Source organism: Canis lupus, chromosome 2, assembly GCF_011100685.1.
Source record: "Canis lupus familiaris isolate Mischka breed German Shepherd chromosome 2, alternate assembly UU_Cfam_GSD_1.0, whole genome shotgun sequence".
Taxonomy (NCBI): domain Eukaryota; kingdom Metazoa; phylum Chordata; class Mammalia; order Carnivora; family Canidae; genus Canis; species Canis lupus.
In genome coordinates, this window is record NC_049223.1 from 23,433,407 (window position 1) to 23,453,569 (window position 20,163).

Below are 20,163 nucleotides of genomic sequence, written 5' to 3' on the forward strand. Positions count from 1 at the left end.
CTTAATTTAAATTTTAAAGTATTTAAAGAATACTTTAAAGTATTTTTTGTGGACAGTTTTTTTTCTATATTCCCAGTGCTTTTACCTGTTCTAGGTTTTACACCTTCCTGGACATATTAATTTATATTTTTCGTATTATACATCATGTGTTTAATTTGTTTATTTTTGCAGCTTTATTGAGGTAGAGTTGACAAAGTATTTTATCTATTTAGTTTACCAGTTGGCAGAATGATTTTTACTCTAGTTATTAAGAATCATCCATTCTGCCACATTTGGTATTTTCAGTGTACTAGGTTCCCATTATCTTAAGTCAATAATAAAATGTTTTTAAAAGTTGGAAAAGGTGCCTGACCTGCTCAGTCAGTACAGTGTGCAACTTCTGATCTCAGGATTGTGAGTTCTTTTTTTTTTTTTTTTTTTTTTAAGATTTTATTTATTTATTCCTGAGAGACACAGACTTAGGCAGAGGGAGAAGCAGGCTCCTCCAGGGGAGCCCAATGTGGGATTAGATTCCGTGACTCCAGGACCATGTCCTGAGCCAAAGGTAGATGCTCAACCACTGAGCCACCCAGGCATCCCTTAAAAACAAAATCTTAAAGGGATGCCTGGGTAGCTCAGTCTGTTAGGTGTCTGTCTCTTATTTAGGTCTTAATCTCAGGGCCATGAGTTGAAAAAAAAAAATTAAAAGTTAAAAGTAGGTAAAGGGCCTTTTGCATGTTTTGCTTGGTTTGAAATGCTGATGTTTATGATTACATTTTCATTGTCTTTCACTCTTGAAATTGGTCAGTGATTCTACAAAATATGCAAAGTATTTTATTTACTTATTTGTTTTTTATATAGAGAGAAAGAGGAATCCCTTCAGCTTCATCAGGAAGCCTGGGAACGACATCAGTTAAGGAAGGAACTTCGTAGCAAAAACCAAAATGCTCCAGACAACCGACCAGAGGAAAATTTCTTTAGCCGACTAGACTCAAGTTTGAAGAAAAATACTGCTTTTGTCAAGAAACTAAAAACTATTACCGAGCAACAGAGAGACTCCTTGTCCCATGATTTTAATGGCCTGAATTTAAGCAAATACATTGCGGAAGCTGTAGCTTCTATTGTGGAAGCAAAGCTAAAAATATCTGATGTGAACTGTGCTGTGCACTTGTGCTCTCTCTTTCACCAGCGTTATGCCGACTTTGCTCCATCACTTCTTCAGGTTTGGAAAAAACATTTTGAAGCGAGGAAAGAAGAGAAAACCCCTAACATTACCAAGTTAAGAACTGATTTGCGTTTCATTGCAGAGTTGACAATAGTTGGGATTTTCACTGACAAGGAAGGTCTTTCCTTAATCTATGAACAGCTAAAAAATATTATTAATGCTGACCGGGAATCCCATACTCATGTTTCTGTGGTGATTAGTTTTTGTCGACACTGTGGAGATGATATTGCTGGGCTTGTGCCACGGAAAGTGAAGAGTGCTGCAGAGAAGTTTAATTTGAGTTTTCCTCCTAGTGAGATAATTAGTCCAGAGAAACAACAACCTTTCCAGAATCTTTTAAAAGAATACTTTACATCTTTGACCAAACACCTGAAAAGGGACCACAGGGAGCTTCAGAATACTGAGAGACAAAACAGGTGATTTTCAAATATTTCTCAGAATTGAGAATTTATTTTGGAGCTCATACTTAAAAGTTTTTAAAGTCTTCAGGCCACTGAAAGAACATGTGGAAAAGGGCTCATTGCAGGTGATTTCTTAACATTTCCAGGAGAATTTCAAAGTGTACCAGTCTAAGTACTCATGTTTAAGTGGGAGTCTATGATAGATTTTGTTTCTGAATTTAGAAGAAACCTGGCAAGTATATGGTGATTTTTACTTTGTGGATGTGTTTTGTTCCTATAATTTAAAAACTCCTTAATGTTGAGGGATAAATTTTCTTTTTCTGTCACTTTAACTTACTGCCATTATTTTGGTGTGGTTTGTTGTGTCCTCTCTATAGCAGGTTTGCTTTCATTGTTTTGTATCTTAATTTATTGATGTCACTGTTGATATTTGTTCTTAGAAAATGAGTCATTATTAGTGGTGTTTAAGATCAGAAATTAAGAAAACAGTGCAACAAATCAGAGGTGAAAAAAAATTTCTTAAATGCTACCATGTAAAGTGCATTTCCGGAAGTCTCTCTCCTGGGAACAACTGTTTAAAGTTTCAAGGAATAATGTATGCACCTTTACCAGTGGTAATTAGTAAAGGTGATTGAGGGACACCTTTGATTGTTACAAGATACTACTGTGTAGCCTCTGTTCCTAGGAGGCATCAACAAGCTAGAAGTTGATGTAGTTGGTAAGCATTAGGTCTGCTTTTATGGAGGGTGGATTTGGAGGAGGGCTGAGGGAGTACAGAAAGGATATAGCTAGCAATAAAGCAATAGCCTTTGGCCAAGTACCTAGTACCTATTTAAAGTACATGGTTAGGAGTCTGAAATTGCTATTTTCAAGAATTAGTATGGGAGAGTACATTTGTCTATTTTCATAAACCTGCAGGACCTACTTACTGATTTTAAGTAGTTACCACTGGAAGGTGATGAACTTAACTAGAAGTGAAGACTGTAGTAGTGCGGTTAGGTCTGCATCAAGATAGGTGCACCGACTGTTTGACTAAGCCATGGTGGTTGAGGGTCACTCAAAAGGTGAGAGTTTAAGGTGGCAATGGTGTTCCTCAAGGTTTCTTTAAAAAGTAATTAAAAAAAAATCTTTGTTTTGTGCTTTTAAATAGTGAGCACTGTTTAAACTTTGACTAGGCCACTTCAGGGTGTATTTATATATAGACAGGATGTATTATATGTAATAGTCAATAGTGAGTTTAAAAAGAAAAAAAAGAAAAAAAATAGTGGCCCTCTATTAATTCTCACATCTTTAAGGTTTCTTAATTATGACATACATAGTATTTTGTCATTTTCCTACTCCTTTTCTTTTTCCCTTATGTTCTTCCTGATGCCTCACATTGATTTTGTAAGTATGCTTTGATTACTTTTTAAGGGTTTTGTATGTGTGTTTACTTCTGATTGGCCTCAGGGAAGCTTAGAGGGTAGAGTCTACAGTGATTTAATCCAATCACCTTTCCAGTGTAGGAGTCCTTTTTCTAGATTATCTGATAGATAAACTATTCTTCCTTTGAAAGCACCATTCCAATGTTGGGCACACCTACTTACAAGGAATTCAAGCTGAAATTTGATTCCCTTTGATTTACTTTTTTTCTTGTACCAGTGGAATAAAGCTGCTTAAAGTGAGGGTCCATGAACTGTTTACCTACCCACAATGAATTAAGTATAGGAATAGACAAAGCATTTAAGACACCTTTATAGCAGTTTTCCATAGTCTTGGATATTGTTACTTTATTTTATAAAACTGCAATGATTAGGAAAAAGGAATTCCCTTATTAGTTTGAGAAACACCTTTATTAGTTTGAGAAATACTGACATGGGACATGTCTCCTCTTTCATACCCATGATAATATCTCAAATATTTGCAGATTGCCAGGATTTTTCCCTTTCATCTTCTCAAGGCTAAATACCTCCTGTTCCTTCAGTTCCATGATTTCCACACGACTATCCTTAGGGCATTCGTTTTGGATGCATTTTTTCCTGCTTGTAACCCCAAATTCCATTATTTTTTCTAGCTGCCTTGTCATTCTTTTGACTGTGGGACTTACATACACTTAATTTCTCAAATGAACTGCTGTCAAACCAGTTCTTCACCTTGAACTAGTGGAAATAATCTTTTAAACCTGAATGCAGACTTAGCTCTTCTAACTTTATTTAGATGTTTTTGGCATATTACTATATCCTAATGACAATTTTAAACATTGTTTATGTTATTATCTGCTGTATGTATTGGTATGTACTTACCTGCTGGTCACATTCAGCTTTGATAAGCAGACCTGTTTTTTTAGTATTATTCAAGTCACCATGAAAATTTTGAACAGGGTATAGTGTTAAGAGCATGGTTTTGTGGCTTTCCCTAGTAACTCTATTCATTTAAATATGGAACTGTTAACCTGTGGTATTAGAGGAGGTTATTTACCTAGTATAAATTGACCTTAGCATTGTAGCAGTCATTTTATCATGGAATACTATCTACTTAGATGTAGTAATTTGGAAGATGGAAAAATCTTAATCATAATATAGAAAATAATTGGCATATAGCTTAATAAATAACTCATGTTTTAGGATAGCTTCAAATTGAGCAGGTTCTATAATGTAGATTTGAATACCTACTGACCAAGAAGACAAGAGGAATGGATTAGTGCAGACTCCCTTGGCCTAGTATTAGTATAGTACAATGTACTGTTAAAATGACCGATTTCCCAAAGTTTCCCCTTCTAGTCAGAGTTTTGAGGTTATTCTACATCATGGGAACATTCATGGACAATAGTTTTTCCCAGTAAGGTTTCTCCCAGGCATGGTGATGGCTGGAAATCTAAGTGCTGAACTAGGGGCTTTTTAAGACTCATGTAGTTAAATTACTTAAGACTTTATTTGGTATCTTTAATAATTTTTTAAAAAATATATTCTATTTTCAGTCTGAATTCCAAATGCTTTTGGTCATTTTAATTAACTTGGGAGATGGTACTATTCATAGAAGTTGTGAAGTCTTTGTCTATACTCATTAATGTCTATACTTAAGAATTCTTGCAACCAATTTAAAAAATAGAATAATAAAATCTCTGGTATTTTCTTAGACACTAATGAATGAGTGAATGAAGACCGTGACTGCGTAAGACCTGTTGAGTCTTAGCTGTTCTTTTCTCATGTTATCTGGGCTGATACTATAGGTATTAGATAGCTAGTTCTGTTTCAAAGCCCCTGGGGAATTTACAATTATAAGCAAGTAAACAATTATAAGCAAGTGATACAACTGACCCTAGGGTTTGATGAATTCTAATAAATTTGCACTTAAAAGCTTTTTGTACTTTAGAGAATTTTAAAAGTGCATTTTGGTTAAGTGATTGATCCTGGGGAGTTACAATTAACATTTACACATTTAAAAATATCTAGTAACATCTGCTAGTTTAGAGTTAATAGCTTTACTTGGTAGGTTTTGCTTTTTATAATGTTCAGCTCTCTATACTTAAAATGCTTTGTACTATGAGATATTACTCATAGAGGTAATATTACCTACTCTATTTTGGCATTTAATAAAGATTGAAGAAGTGATTTAATTTTTATTATGTATAACTTAATTATGTAATAGAATTTGTTTCTTGTAGTAGTGAAATCATGAATTCATATATTAAGTCAGTTATTGTTTGGATAATTTTGAAGCGTCAGTTCCTTCCTAACTGGTAAGAGTGGTGGCAAAGTTTCTCTTTTTCAGTAGTGGTGAATTATGAAAAGTAAACCTAGTGTTTTTCCTAAGTTTGCTTCATGATTATTGTTTCGAGATTTTGGCTATGTGTTCTAAATCTAAAATGGATTTTCTGTGCTCTTGCCAAGATTTTTTTTTCTTTTTTCTATCTATCTATCTATCTATCTATCTATCTATCTATTTATTTATTTATTTATGATAGTCAAAGAGAGAGAGAGGCAGAGACACAGGCAGAGGGAGAAGCAGGCTCCATGCACCAGGAGCCCGATGTGGGATTCGATCCCGGGTCTCCAGGATCGCGTCCTGGGCCAAAGGCAGGCACCAAACCACTGCGCCACCCAGGGATCCCTTTTTTTTCTTTTTTAATTTGGCTAATACAAGACCAAATAATATTTGGCATTGAAGTTTTTGCCTTTTCTCCAGTGGGCTATGGCATTTTTTTTTTCCTCATGAAAATACTGTTGTACATTGATGAAGCACATCACTTGTTTGATCTTAATTGATCCTCATAGTACCTCTATCTTGAAAGTGATAGATTTAGGAATTCAAGAGCTTGCCCATTGTGATTTATATAGCAGGTGACAGATCCAGTTCTTATCTCTTCATACTGTATTTTTCACAACATTCATATTAGTCATCTTCTGCATTTAGTACTTGTACTTGATTTTAAAGTGTCTAGTAAACAACTTAGCCACTTAGTGCTTACCGAGTCAGATCCAAACACAAGGACCCAAAAGAATATAAAATAAACACCCCAGTTTGAGAAGGCTTGCCTTTGATATATCGTTTGAGAGGCATTATAATTTCAGTATAAGGTACCAAGTGGATAATTTTGAGAGGCAGTATAGTGCAGTAGTTGTGAGCATGGGCTCTGGAGCCAGCTATTTAGGTTCAAATCTCTGATCCATTATTTACTCAGATCTGTAACTCGTGGGAAGTTATCTCACATCTTTGTACTTCAGCTTTCTTTTCTGTAAAATGGAATAACAGTAGTACTCTACCTCTGAGATAAAGGTAAATGATATAGTGAATTTATGTGTAAAAGCATTTAAAGTATCTGGCTCATTTTAAGTATTTAGTAAATGTTGGTTATTACTTGTAATATGTTGCCTGCTTAATCCCTCAGAAAGATTTGATAAGAATTTCTCTTGTGTTTTTTTATGATTTTGAAAATGAGTATGTTAAATTTCTTAAATTTTGATAGCTTATTTAAAAATTTCATCTTTAAAATAATGCAAAACAACAATAAACAATATACAAAATAAGAACAAGCAATAAGAATAACAATTAGAAAAGAAAACAAAAAATATGTCTCTTAATACTAGAATTTTTTGAGGCATTTATGACTTTTCTTATGAGATAGAATACTCAATTCCAGAATGGACTATTTGATATTTTCTGTCAGTTTTACAATATTGAATTAGTAATATAAAAAACACTAGAAATCAAAGATTGATGTACCTGGGATCCCTGGGTGGCGCAGCGGTTTTGCGCCTGCCTTTGGCCCAGGGCGCGATCCTGGAGACCCGGGATCGAGTCCCATGTCGGGCTCCCAGTGCATGGAGCCTGCTTCTCCCTCTGCCTGCGTCTCTGCCCCCCCCCCCCCGTGTGACTATCATAAATAAATAAAAATTTAAAAAAAATTAAAAAAAAAAGATTGATGTACCTTAGGATTGCTTCTAGATAGTGGTAGCTCAACATTGGGTGAAGGAGGTCTGCTACCTTGTATTTTTATTATAATGAGTAAGATTTGGAATTAATTTTGTTTTCATTGCTTACTTTTCATATCTTTAAAATGATGCCAGTAACTCACTATTTTACAGTGATGTCATGAGAGGGAATGTACTTATTCATAATCATTTAACAATGATACTGATTCCGTGAACTCTAATTATGACAAGGATTGGCAAACTATGGCCTGCAGGTCAGATAGACCCACCACTACTTTTTATAAAGCTGGTGAGCTAAGAATAAGAATGGTCTTAACTTTTTTAGATGATTGGAAAAAAATCAAAAGAGGAATACTCAGTGAAATACTAAAATTATATGAGTTCAAATTTCAATGTCCATAAATAAAGCTTTATTGGAACATGGTCATGCTCATTTGTTTATGTATTGTCTTGGCTGCTTTTGTATCATAGCAGCATTGAGTAGTTGCAACAAAGATGTATGGTCTTCAGAGCCTAAAATATTTATATCTGGCCCCTTTGCAGAAATAGTTTGCTAACCTCTAATTTATGACAGTCTCAAAAAGAATGTCTTCTGTTCAACTTTCTGAATGTATGTGTTTCTGAAGAGATTGTAATATAAAATGATATGTGATAAATCATATTCAGCTTAATTTTGCATAGTGATATATTCCTATGGACTTCTCATAAGATATTTTTTTTTGTTTGTTTATCATAAGAAATTTGATGAGATATATACCAAATAGGATAGGTACTTTGGTCAAATGTGCTGCTTAATGTTTAGTTCCCTCATACAGGTCTTCTAAAGTTAATCAGACTGAAAATCTTTTTCCAGTGGGCTTCATAAACATAAAAAACTGCCATATATAATATGTTCATTAAAAAATGTTTCATTTTAATTTGATGAATACCTCTGAATGATTCTAGGGGTTTTGAATGTTTAGGTACTTAAGATGCATTTATTTCTCTGCTTAAAATCTATAGTCTTACTAGATGCTATGTGTTTAGTCTGATGTTTAGTAAATAAATAAATGGTCAAGGAAAATATGTAGGACTACATAAGATTTGTGTATGATAGAACTCTTCCAATGCTATTTCATTGGTATCTGGTCCTGCTTGCTAAGTATTTAGTGTAAGATATGATTAGAAAATAAGTCTACCAAAAATCTAACCTTTTTTCCTGAGGATTGTTCTCACTAGGTAGTAACCTAAGAACGTGTAAGTTAAGCAGTTAGAAAACCTGATCATGGGTTTGAGATTTGGGGGAGAATAAGGAGTTACCTCTGGAGCTTCAGAATTTTAAATTGGTTCCAAGATGACTGGAAAGAAACTGGAATACATACAAAGGGAACTATGATAGAATTAAATCACTTTTAATTGATCACAGGCAAATGTTTGAAAATGGGGTTTATACTGGAAAAAGTGTTCCTTTTTTTTGTTCTGATAAAATAGTAATCACTTTGTTACTGCTTATATGTCATAAATCTTTAGTGAATGTTGTATAACCTAAAACTGCATGTATGTTCTTCAGGTGACTAGAATGTCAGAACTTGTTGGAGAAAAAAAGTTCCAGGCTCTGTTATTTTGAGATATTTTCCAATTTCTTTTTCAAGTACTGAAATGATTTTGTATCTTAACAGTCAGTAGGTGTTTTCAAATCTCTTAGAACTATTATCACTCTTAACATAATTTGCTATAGAATTCTTAACATAATTTGCTATAGAATAAGTTTTTTATTGATTAACAATTTTTCTAAATACATTGCAGAACATTTTAGAATAGCCTACTTATGAGCATAAAGCAACTTATTTAATTTTAGTGTCTTTATCTTCAAAAATGATGTAACTTCTAATTACAAGCTCACTCATTTAAAGTTATAGTCATTTCTTGAATGAGTTGAGTATTTTTGAATGTTTTGGGTTTAGAATTCATTCATAAAACTTACTGAAAGACTTACTTCCTATAAGATTATTTTGGAATAAATGATTGAAGACAGAAAAAAAACTGTTCTTGTTCACAGAACGATACTATTGTACTTTTAAGTCGTAAGGAAATGAATGGAAATTTCTCATTTTAGATCCCTAATAGGCTGGATTTGAAAAAAAGATAGGATGTAATGAATAGTAACCTACTCATTGATCTACCTTGTGCTTGTAATTGGAGCTGATAATCCTAACATAGAAGATGTTAGCTGGAATGTTACGGCTTTTAAACAAAAGCTTATGTGGGTAGGAATGGGGTAAGATAGGAAAGTTTGGAAGTTATTCCAGCTAAGCAGGGATGAATAAGTGTAGGCATGATTTTTCACTTTATTTTCTGACTTTTAAGAAGATAACATCATCAAAAAAAAAAAAAAAAAAAACAAAAGCCCACCTCATTTTCTTCCTTGTTCATAAGAAAACTCAAATGACAAGTAATACAAAACTTTTAAATATTTTGAAAATGACTTAATTTACAATTTACAATTGACTTTTTGGTTATCTATGTTATATTTGCATTAAAGTTTATAGATTTCACATGTTATACTGTGTACATTTAGTTATAAATAGATGCAAATATAGGCATCTTGACTGTATAGAGAGTAAGGTTTTTACTTCACTAATCATTTTGAAAATTTTCAGAAGTTCTACATTTCTAACTATGGTCATTATTAGTGACCTGTTTGTAGAGTGGAAGACTAGTTGTGTTCTCTGCTCCTGAGATGGCCTGGCCTTGCTTAAGTGTGTTACTCATTGATATTTTTTAAATGGATAAATAACCAGTAATTGTGCAGTAAACTGAGAATTGGCTGTTTGGAAGATATGGGCTTTTTCAAAAAATACTGATTCAAATCACTGTGAAAGTGTAAGGATACTGATTTCATAACCTGTTGTTTTTGAACAGTAACTTTTTTAGGTATGTTAAACCTTTTTGATGAACTGTGTATCTCAAGGGAGTATGACTTTAAAAAAAATACATTAAAATAATTTTTATTTAGTGGCATCGTTATATTTTATATTTCTGCAGGCATAGTTAATCACACTTAATGTTCTTTTAAGAACTGATGTTGAAATTTAATTGCTTAGGTGAATTTGATTATACCAGTTTTAATTTCAGATACATCTTGAAAATGTGAATAAAAATAAGTTGAAGAAAATTGTGCAAAAAGCTTAGGTGATAAAATTTTGTGGAACATTCCCAGTGTAACAATACATGATCACATGTATTTTGATGAGATTATCAGATTATTTCATCATTTATTTATAGGCGTATTCTCCATTCTAAAGGGGAGCTAAGTGAAGATAGACATAAACAGTATGAGGAATTTGCTATGTCCTATCAGAAGCTGCTGGCAAATTCTCAATCCCTAGCAGACCTCTTGGATGAAAATATGCCAGATCTTCCTCAAGACAAACCAACACCAGAAGGTAAGATAACCCTAAAAACATTGTGATTTTTCAATAAACACCATCACTTATCTTTATTTTTATCGGATGTATATTATTGTAAATTTAAGTTTTTAAACATGCCTTTAAAGTTTTTAAAATGAAGTAGTATTAAAACCTAATAACTTTATAAAGTTACTACTTAAAACGCTCCGATGAATGGAAAAGACTTTGCACCTAGAGAACAGTAATTAACTCATAGGATCTTATGATGCATTCCCTCGAGTTCTTTTATATTAGATATCTTTGAATTATATCCAATAAGGGCCTCTTTTTTTTTTTTTTTAAGATTTTATTTGAGAGAGTGAGCAAAAGCATGATTGAGGGAGGAGGAGAGAAATAAGGGAATGGAGAGGGTGGGGGAAAGAATCTAAGAATCTCAAGCGGACTCTGTGCTGAGCAGTGAGCCTTTTGTGGGGATAGATCCCACAACCATGAGATCATGACCTGAACCGAAACCAAGAGTCAGACACTTAACCAACCGAGCCACCCAGGCACCCCCAACAGGGGCCTGTCTTAAACCGTACTTGAGGTTATGAAAAGGTTCACTTTATTTCCCATAAAATAGATTGGGTCTTTGGGATTCTAATATTTTATTTTATTTATTTATTTTTAAAGATAGTATTTATTCATGAGAGGCACACAGAGAGAGGCAGAGACATAGGCAGATGGAGAAGCTGGCTGGGAGCCTGACATGGGATTCGATCCCGGGTCTCCAGGATCACGCCCTGGGCTGAAGGCAGAGCTAAACCACTCAGCCACCTGGGCTACCCAAGGGATTCTCATATTTTAATATTTATCTTTACTTTGAATCTGTTTCGAATGATAACATTATCTTAAATTGTTACTTAGGACTAGAGCTTAACTTGCAGCTTTGTGAGTAAATTTATCATTTTGTGAGATAAATTGTTTTCTGTACTATTTCAAAGACGTTTTAAAGTTCCATTTTGATTGTCCATAAGTTGGTAGGACTCTTAATACATTAATCTGTCACATCAACTATTTTATAAAATAGTTATATTTTGTTAGTAGATGTGTTAGTGTTATTCAAGCTATCTGACAATCATTTACTTAAAAATTTTAAGAGTGAAGTATTTGTAAGGTATTCTTTTATAAGACAAAATATATTATATCTCAAGTAAGAAACACCTATTATGTATAGTGAATGCATTTATTTTATTTATATATAATTATGTATATAATTCCTACTAATTTTATATCTCTTGATCAATGAGCCTCAAACTTTTTGATTTTTAAAAAAGAAATTCCGCGGGCAGCCCAGATGGCGCGCTCTCTCTCTCTCTCTCTCTCTCTTTCTCCGTGTGTGTGTTCGTGTGTGTGTGTCTCTCATGAATAAATAAATAAAATCTTAAAAAAAAAAAAAAAAAAAAGATGTTCCACTGTAGAATTTGTGTTTGTTTTAAATTGGTTGATTTGTTTTTTGGAAGTTTTTCAGTATATTTATTATATTTTAGAACTAAAGTCTTTCATACTGTTTAGCATTGATTTGGTATTGATTTACTTCGTTTATTTCTACTGAAAAAAAATTTTTTAAAGATTTTATTTATTTATTCATGGGAGACAGAGAGAGGCAGAGACACAGGGAGAGGGAGAAGCAGGCTCCATTCAGGGAGCCCGATATGGGACTCGATCCCGGGTCTCCAGGATCAGGCCCTGGGCTGAAGGTGGCGCTAAACCGCTGAGCCACCGGCGCTGTCCTATACTATTCATCTTATGCGGAAATGTAGTTTTTATCTCTAGAAGCTGGTTATATTTTCCATGGTCTCAAACATGCTTAGGTTGTTGAGTATATGAAATGTAGTTAGAATATCTGTTTTAATGTCCTTGTCTACTAATTTTATCATATGTAATTTTTTGCATTGGTTTTAATTGATTGAATGATTGATCTCTACAGCCTCTAGTATTTTTTGTACTTCTTTGGTCATTTCATCATGTTTAATTGAATGACTGCTGGATATTTGTGTGTTCTTAGAAATATCATTGACCTTCATCCTGGGGCACAAACTACTTGGAATGTTTCCTTATACTACTGTATTGTAGTTCCTGATTTTTTACGTTCTGAGTGAGGTTGAACATCTTTTAAGTTTATTGGCTGTGTTTTATATATATGTGTGTGTGTCTGTGTTTGTTTCCCGTGACTTTTTTTTTTTGAGATTTTATTTATTTACTCGTGAGAGACAGAGAGAGAGAGAGGCAGAGACATAGGCAGAGAAAGAAGCAGGCTCCCTGCAGGTTGCCCAATGCAGCACTCGATTCTAAGACCCCAGGGCCATGCCCTGAGCCAAAGGCAGACACTCAACCGCTGAGCCACCCAGGCATCCCTCCCCGTGACATATTGATTTGAATCCTTTACCCCTACCTTTTCTTTAAACCAAACATTTATCTATTTTTAATTGAATTATAAAAGTACTTTGCATGTTAAAGAAATTATTCTTTGTCATATGCATTGCAAAAAGTTTCCTGTGATTACTGCTTTTTGACTTTGTAGCATTTTTTTGTTTCTCAGGTGATTTTTTTCCCACAATTTATAATGAATATGCAAATACATTTTTGATATATATAAAATATTCATATTATAGAATAGAAAGTAAAAGTTTCCTATCTCATACAATCTGTTTTTTGGGATATCTATGATTAAGAGTATGATATAAATCTGTCCAGACTTTTTAATACAAAATACATATGTAAAATACATAATCAGGTATTGATACATAGCTTTATTGTTAATTTATGTAGTATGTTATTTTGTATGACTTTCCCTTCAGTAACATACATTTTAGAAATTACAGTCAATTCAGGTGGATACGCCTCATTTTTTAGTATTTGATTAATATTACAGAGTGTATGAATGCAGTTTGTCAATCTTTACTGGTAGATACTGAGGTTCTGTCTGATTTGGCTCTGTTAGAAATGCTACAGTGAATATCCTTGTAAATCTTACTTCACATTTTATGTATGAATGCAGTTTGTCAATCTTTACTGGTAGATACTGAGGTTCTGTCTGATTTGGCTCTGTTAGAAATGCTACAGTGAATATCCTTGTAAATCTTACTTCACATTTTATTTCTTTGTTATAGATTGCTAGAAGGAATCTTGCAGGATCAAAGATTATACTCATTTTAAATATTGATAGATACTGACAGATGACGTCTCCTTAGTGCTGTATGAGAGTGCTTACTTCCCTGTGGTCTTGTAAACATTTGCTGATATTAATCTTTTAAACATAACCTAACGTGTTAAGGTGATAAATGTTAGTTTTATTTAATATTATCTTGATTAGTACTGAAGAATCTTTTCATTTGCCCTTTACCTGTTCAGAGGCTTTATCCAGTTTTCTACTGGGATTTTGGTCTTTGGTTGTAGGGCTTTTTGTATTATGAGTATTAATTTCTTTATACGAGGATTGCCATTATTGCCTTCTAGTTTGCCCTTTGCTTTTGTTTATATTTTTCACTAAACAAAAGTTATAAATTTATCAGTCTTTTCCCTTATAGCATATGGATTTACTGTCCTGTGTTTAAATGTATTTGTTGTAAGGCATTTAAAGGAGTGTATTAGGGAGCCAGTGTTTTGTTGTTTTTGTTCTTGTTATTTTTTTATGAAATGAATCATTTTCTTATGGTTATTTTCAATCTACATGATCATTCTCCTATTTTACAATTCTAGTTAGTAGAGAAGCACAGTAAGAATAAATTCACAAATGATCTCGTGATCGTGAAGTTAGATAATAATTTTGCTGTTCTGAGTTTAAGAATTTATAGTTGTATGTAAAAGGTAGACTGTATGTGCATATATGTGTGCAAATATATGCATGATTTTCTGCCTTCTACTGAAATATCTGTATATTTCTTCATCTTTCCTTCCGTTCTTGTTATTTATCAGTTGACCATTTATAGTAATCTGCCTTGTACCACAGATTATATCAGAAGGAGAGATGCTTCTTAATTAAAAGTTTATGATTTACTTTTGGGGCACATGGCTGGCACAGTTGGCAGAACATGTGACTCTTGATCTCAAGGTTGTGAATTCCAGCCCCACATTGGGTGCAGAGATTACCTAAAAAAAAAAAATCTTACTTTTTTTTTTTGGTTTACTTGTGAAGATAATTATAAGTAGTAGTACAGAGGGTTGGGAGTCATGGAAAAAAATTCTTCATGGGAAATGTGGATGTTTTAGGGATGGCCAGGCTTATATATTTCATATTTTGGTTTTAAGTTTCTTAGGTAGACCTATTATGTCAAGTGGGTACTTCATCTCCTATTAACTGCTTAAAACATTTAAGGGAAAAAACATCTTTCTCATATGCTCTCCTCTAGTCTGTCCTGGTTTAGAGCTTTACTTAAAGCACAAATTATAATTTGATGTTAAAGATGGTTACGTGAACAATCCAGAGTGTCTGTTGATTGAAGAAGCTTCTGTTCATTGAAACACTCAAGATTCATCAGTTGTAAAATTGAAAATATAAAATATCTTGTTGATAAGTGATTTTGCATGCTATACCTGAAATGGTTTTAATTCCCTGTGGCTTATTTTATCATAGAGCATGGGCCTGGAATTGATATCTTTACACCTGGTAAGCCTGGAGAATATGACTTGGAAGGCGGTATATGGGAAGACGAAGATGCTCGGAATTTTTATGAGAACCTCATTGATCTGAAAGCTTTTGTTCCAGCCATCTTGTTTAAAGATAATGAGAAAAGTTGTCAGAATAAAGATTCCAACAAAGATGATTCCAAAGGTAAATTCTAGACAATAAATTTTTACATTAAGTGCTATAAAAATTAGGTTCAAAATAGTATTTGTAAAATTATTTTTTTTAGTTACTAGTTAGTATGAACATCGAGTCTTTAAATGAATGACAGAATGTGGAATGGAGCATGAAAGGCTGATAAACGACATACTTTTAGCAGTGCCAAAATTTTTATGTTAATATGAAATAATTTGAAAATGTCTGTTTATAATGTAATGAATTCATGTGAGATCTTGGTGTAAGATTTGAATTTCCCCCAGTTGGATCGATAGGGAAAGTGTTAGTTCTATAGTGTTCTTTATCTCTAAGGCTCTTTCTAGGCCAGATATCCCTAGATCTTGGTGAGGGAGGGTTGCATTAGAGCAATCAGAAGCTTTGAGATCATTGACGGAGTGGGAAGTCCTGAATGCCAGTCAGCCCATGCTTTTTAAAGGGAATTCTAATTCTGCCAAACTGTAGAGGTGGAGGGGAGATGGGAGAGAATGGTGGCAGGGCTTTGAAGAGATAGCAGATATTTTTTTTTAAATGTACTTTTGTATTCTGATATACTTACTAGGGAACTCCTTTAAAAAAATAATAGCTAGTAATTTGTATTTAGTAATCACTTCATGCCAAACATCATTTTAGCACTTTATAAGTAAAAAATTAATTCTCATAATCCCTCTGAGGCAGCTGCTATTGTCCCTGTTTTCAGATGAGGAAACTGGTACAAAGAAGTTGAGTAACTGTCAGGGTTAAGTAACTTACACAGCTAGCATGAGGTGGACCTGAAATTTCATCCTTGTTAATGAATGACTTGGGCCCTTAATTACCATGTTACATTGCTTTTTGAGTTATGTTAAGATTAGTAATTTATGTACCTGACAGTAAAACTAGAAAGTAATACTCTTAGCTTTTGATGTACAAGTAGTTTTTTTATAACTATTGTCTTATTTATTAATTCATGAGAGACACAAACTGAGAGAGGCAGAGACCTAGGCAGAGGGAGAAGAAGGCTCCCCCGCAGGGAGCCTGATGCAGGACTCGATCCCGGATCCCACGATCATGACCTGAGCCAAAGGCAGGTGCCCAACTGCTGAGCCACCGAGCCGTCCCAATGTACAAGTATTTTAACACTTCTAGAATATTCCATCACTCCTGTACCCATTAAGCAATTTCTCTCCATTCCTCCCTTCCTCTAGCCCCTGGCAAATACCAGTTTGCATTCTGTCTATGGATTTACCTATTTCTAGTGTTTCATGTAACTGGAATCACACAATGTATGTTTTTTTATGTCAGCTTTTACTTAGCATCATGTTTTGGAGGTACATCGCATTGTGAATTTGTCAGTACTCCATTCCTGTTAATGGTTGAATTAAGTTTCGTTTTGTGTGTATATCACAAATTGTTTTTCCATTTATCCATCAGTGGACTTTTGAGCTATTTCCACATTTTGGCTGCTGTGAATAGTGCTGCTGTATGTTCTTATCTGAGTCCCTATTTTCAGTTTGTTGAGTATACACCTAGGAATTGCAGGGCTATGTGGTAATTCCATTTTTTTTTCTTTCTTTTTTTTTTAAATTGAAGTATAGTTGACATACAATATTGTTTTAGTTTCAGGTGTACAACATTGTGATTAGATAATTCTGTTGTATGGTGCTCACCACTATAAATGTAGTTAACATCTGTCACCACACAAAGTTATTACAATAACCACTGAATGGGAGAGGATATTTGTAAATGATACATCTGATAAGGAATTAATATCCAAAATATATTTAAAAAACTCCTACAAATTAACACCAAGAAACCAAATAATTGGATTTAAAAATAGAGAATCTGAATATAGGTTTTTCTGAAAAAGACATACAGATAACTGGCCAATAGACCATGAAAAGACGCTCCATACCACTACTCACCAAAGAACTGCAAATCAAACCCAAAGTGCAATATCACCTCCCACCAGTCAGGAAAGACAAGAAATCACAGGTGTTTGTGAGGATGTGGAGAAAAGAAAATCTTCATCCTCTGTTGGTGGAAATGTAAATTGATAGTACAACTATAGGAAACAGTATGGGATTTCCTCAAAAAATTAAAAATGGAAATACCATACAATCCACTAATTCCACTGTTGGGTATTTCCCCAAGGAAAACAAAAACAGTAATTTGGAAGGATATATGCATCTCTATTTTTATTGCAGCACTTTTTACAGTAGCCAAAATGTGGAAGCACACTAAGTGCCTGTTAATAAGTGAATGGATGAAGAGGGTATGGTGTATATATATATATATATATATATATAAAAAATGAAATGTTACTCAGTCATAAGAAAATAAAATCTTGGGTGCCTGGTGGCTCAGTTGGTTAAGCATCTGCCTTTGGCTCAGGTCGAGCCCTGTGTGGGGCTCCTTGCTCAGTAAGAAGTCTGCTTCTCCCTCTGCTGTTGCCTGCCCCCTTCCCCCACTCATGTTTCTTGCTCACTCCCTCTCAAATAAATAAATAAATAAAAGAATAAGACCTTGTAATTTGCTAGAACTTGGATGTTGTTGGATGGACATAGAGAATATTATGCTAATAAGTAAAGTAAGTCTGACAAAGACAAATAGCATATGATTTCACTTATATGTGGAATCTGAAAAACAAACCAAAAGAAAAACAAAAAACACCAGGAACAGGTTTATTAATACACTCAGCAAACTGGTGGTTGCCCAAGGGAAGGGCTGCAGAGGGATGGAAGAATAAGGTGAAGGAGATTAAGTGATACAGACTTCTATGTTTAACTTTTAGAAGAACTCCCAAACTGTGTTCTACAATGGCTGAGTCATTTTAATATTCCTACCGGCCATGTACTGGGTTCCAGTTTCTCTGCATCCTTACCAGCACATGTTACTATATGATTTCCCTTTTCCTTACACCCATTGTAAGGATGGTATTGTGGTTTTCGTGATTTTCCTCATGAGTAGTGATGTTGCATAGCTTTTCATGTGGTTGTTGGCCATTTATATATCTTCCTTGGATAAATGTCTTAAGTCCTGTGCCTTTTTTTAGCTTAGTTGTCTTATGAGAATTTTTTTTTAAATGATTTTATTTACTCATGAGAGACACACAGAGAAGCAGAGACATAGGCAGAGAGAGAAGCAGGTTCCATGCAGTGAGCCTGATGCAGAACTCGAGCCCAGGACCCCGGGATCACGACTTGAGCCAAAGGCAGACACTCAATCACTGAGCCACCCTAGTGCCCTGTAATGAGAATTTTTAAAATATTCTTGTACTAGACTTATAAGACTTGCAAATATTTTTCCCATTCTGAGGATTATCTTTTCACTTTCTTGATAATGTCCTTTGACTTTTTAATATTAGACTTCATTTTTTGACCTGATTCAGGTTCACAGCAAAATTAAGCCGAGAACACACAGTTACCATATTCCCTGTCCCCCTACATATGCGCAGCATTCCTCACTGTCAACGTCCCCACCACAGTATGTAATAACATATCATTATCGCCCAAACACAAAAGTTTTTAACTGAAAAAAATTTTTAAAGGATTAGCTTTGTGGGGTTTTTTTTTGGCATATATAACATATATATTAAATGAAATATGGGGTGGTGCTAGTTAGAATACTAATTAGAAGAATAATAATACAATTTTTTTTAAATTTATTTATTTATGATAGTCACAGAGAGAGAGAGAGAGGCAGAGACACAGGCAGAGGGAGAAGCAGGCTCCATGCACCGGAGCCCGATGTGGGATTCGATCCCGGGTCTCCAGGATCGCGCCCTGGGCCAAAGGCAGGCGCCAAACTGCTGCGCCACCCAGGGATCCCTACAATTTCTTTTTATAACATTCTTCTTCAGAATCTAAAGTTAAAATACACTGAATGTGAAAATTAGGCTATTTTTATGAAAATGGTAGTTGAGGTCATCCTGTGGTGGGAACACTTTACAAGTGGCCCTTGTGGTGCCATAAAAATATACAAATTTCTTGGTTAATCTCAAAGATGTTTTTTTTTAATATATGTATATATGATTTTATTTATTTTGAGAGTGAGCAAGTGAGCACAAACGGGATGGGGGAGGGGCAGGCAGAGGGAAAAGTAGACCCCTCCACTGAGCAAGGAGCTTGAGGGGCTTGATCCCAGGACTCTGGGATCATGATCCAAGCTGAAGGCAGACACTTAACCCACTGAGCCACCCTAGCACCCCTCAAAGATATTCTTATGTTAAGATAAATTTTATTCTGCTTTTATGAAGAGCACTGTTGACATTTCAAAAAGTATAAAGAAAACATACATAAAATGCTCATTTTAGTTACCTACTGTTCAGTTTTGTCAGTTAAAAGTTTTCAGAAGGCATCTCCTCATATATACAATTGAAGCCCCGAGTGAGGAGTAGTTTCTAAAGCATTAGTTACCTAAGTATTTCTTCCAATTTTAAGGATTTGAAAAATGTGTATGATTTCTGCCATCGTCTAAGTTTTTCATAGCATACTTTCTGTTAAAGGTTACTCTGTACGTGCTATACATAGAGTAGAAATACGGTGTGGATCAGCTGGGTCTCTGTTTTAGTAATATAAGTGGTCAGTCATAGGAACAGTAATAAGAAAGAAGAGAAGGGGGATATATATGGTCTTAACCTATAGAAATAAACCCAAGAATGACCAGATTAGATTTGGTGACTGGCTGAACAATTGAACTTATTGAAAGAAAATACCCTTTTGTTTGGTAGAGGTATTCTATGGATAAAAACTATAGGACAGTTTATATCCGCAGCTGGTTTGAACTTAAGACATCTTTCTTTGCCTTTCATTCTTACCAGCTTGATAGAAAATTAATTTTCCCAAACTGTATCTCTGACCCTTGAAATCACTAACTTAAATATTGCCTTATACCTCACTTAAATATGTCCTTATACCTCACTTTCTCAGGTCCCTCTTCTGCCTTTTTGAGACTTCTT

The 20,163-nt window shown here is 34.3% G+C and overlaps 1 protein-coding gene across 3 annotated transcripts in view; it reads left to right on the forward strand.

Annotated features, from left to right (window-relative positions):
* Nucleotides 1-20,163, forward strand: part of UPF2 (UPF2 regulator of nonsense mediated mRNA decay) — a 102,836-nt gene that overhangs the window by 7,360 nt on the left and 75,313 nt on the right. For all 3 annotated transcript variants that reach the window (XM_038530131.1, XM_038530130.1, XM_038530132.1), the window contains exons 3-5: nucleotides 841-1,620; nucleotides 10,281-10,441; nucleotides 15,021-15,218. In XM_038530131.1, coding sequence (XP_038386059.1) covers nucleotides 841-1,620; nucleotides 10,281-10,441; nucleotides 15,021-15,218 — 1,139 coding nt within the window. The remainder of the gene's footprint in view (nucleotides 1-840; nucleotides 1,621-10,280; nucleotides 10,442-15,020; nucleotides 15,219-20,163) is intronic.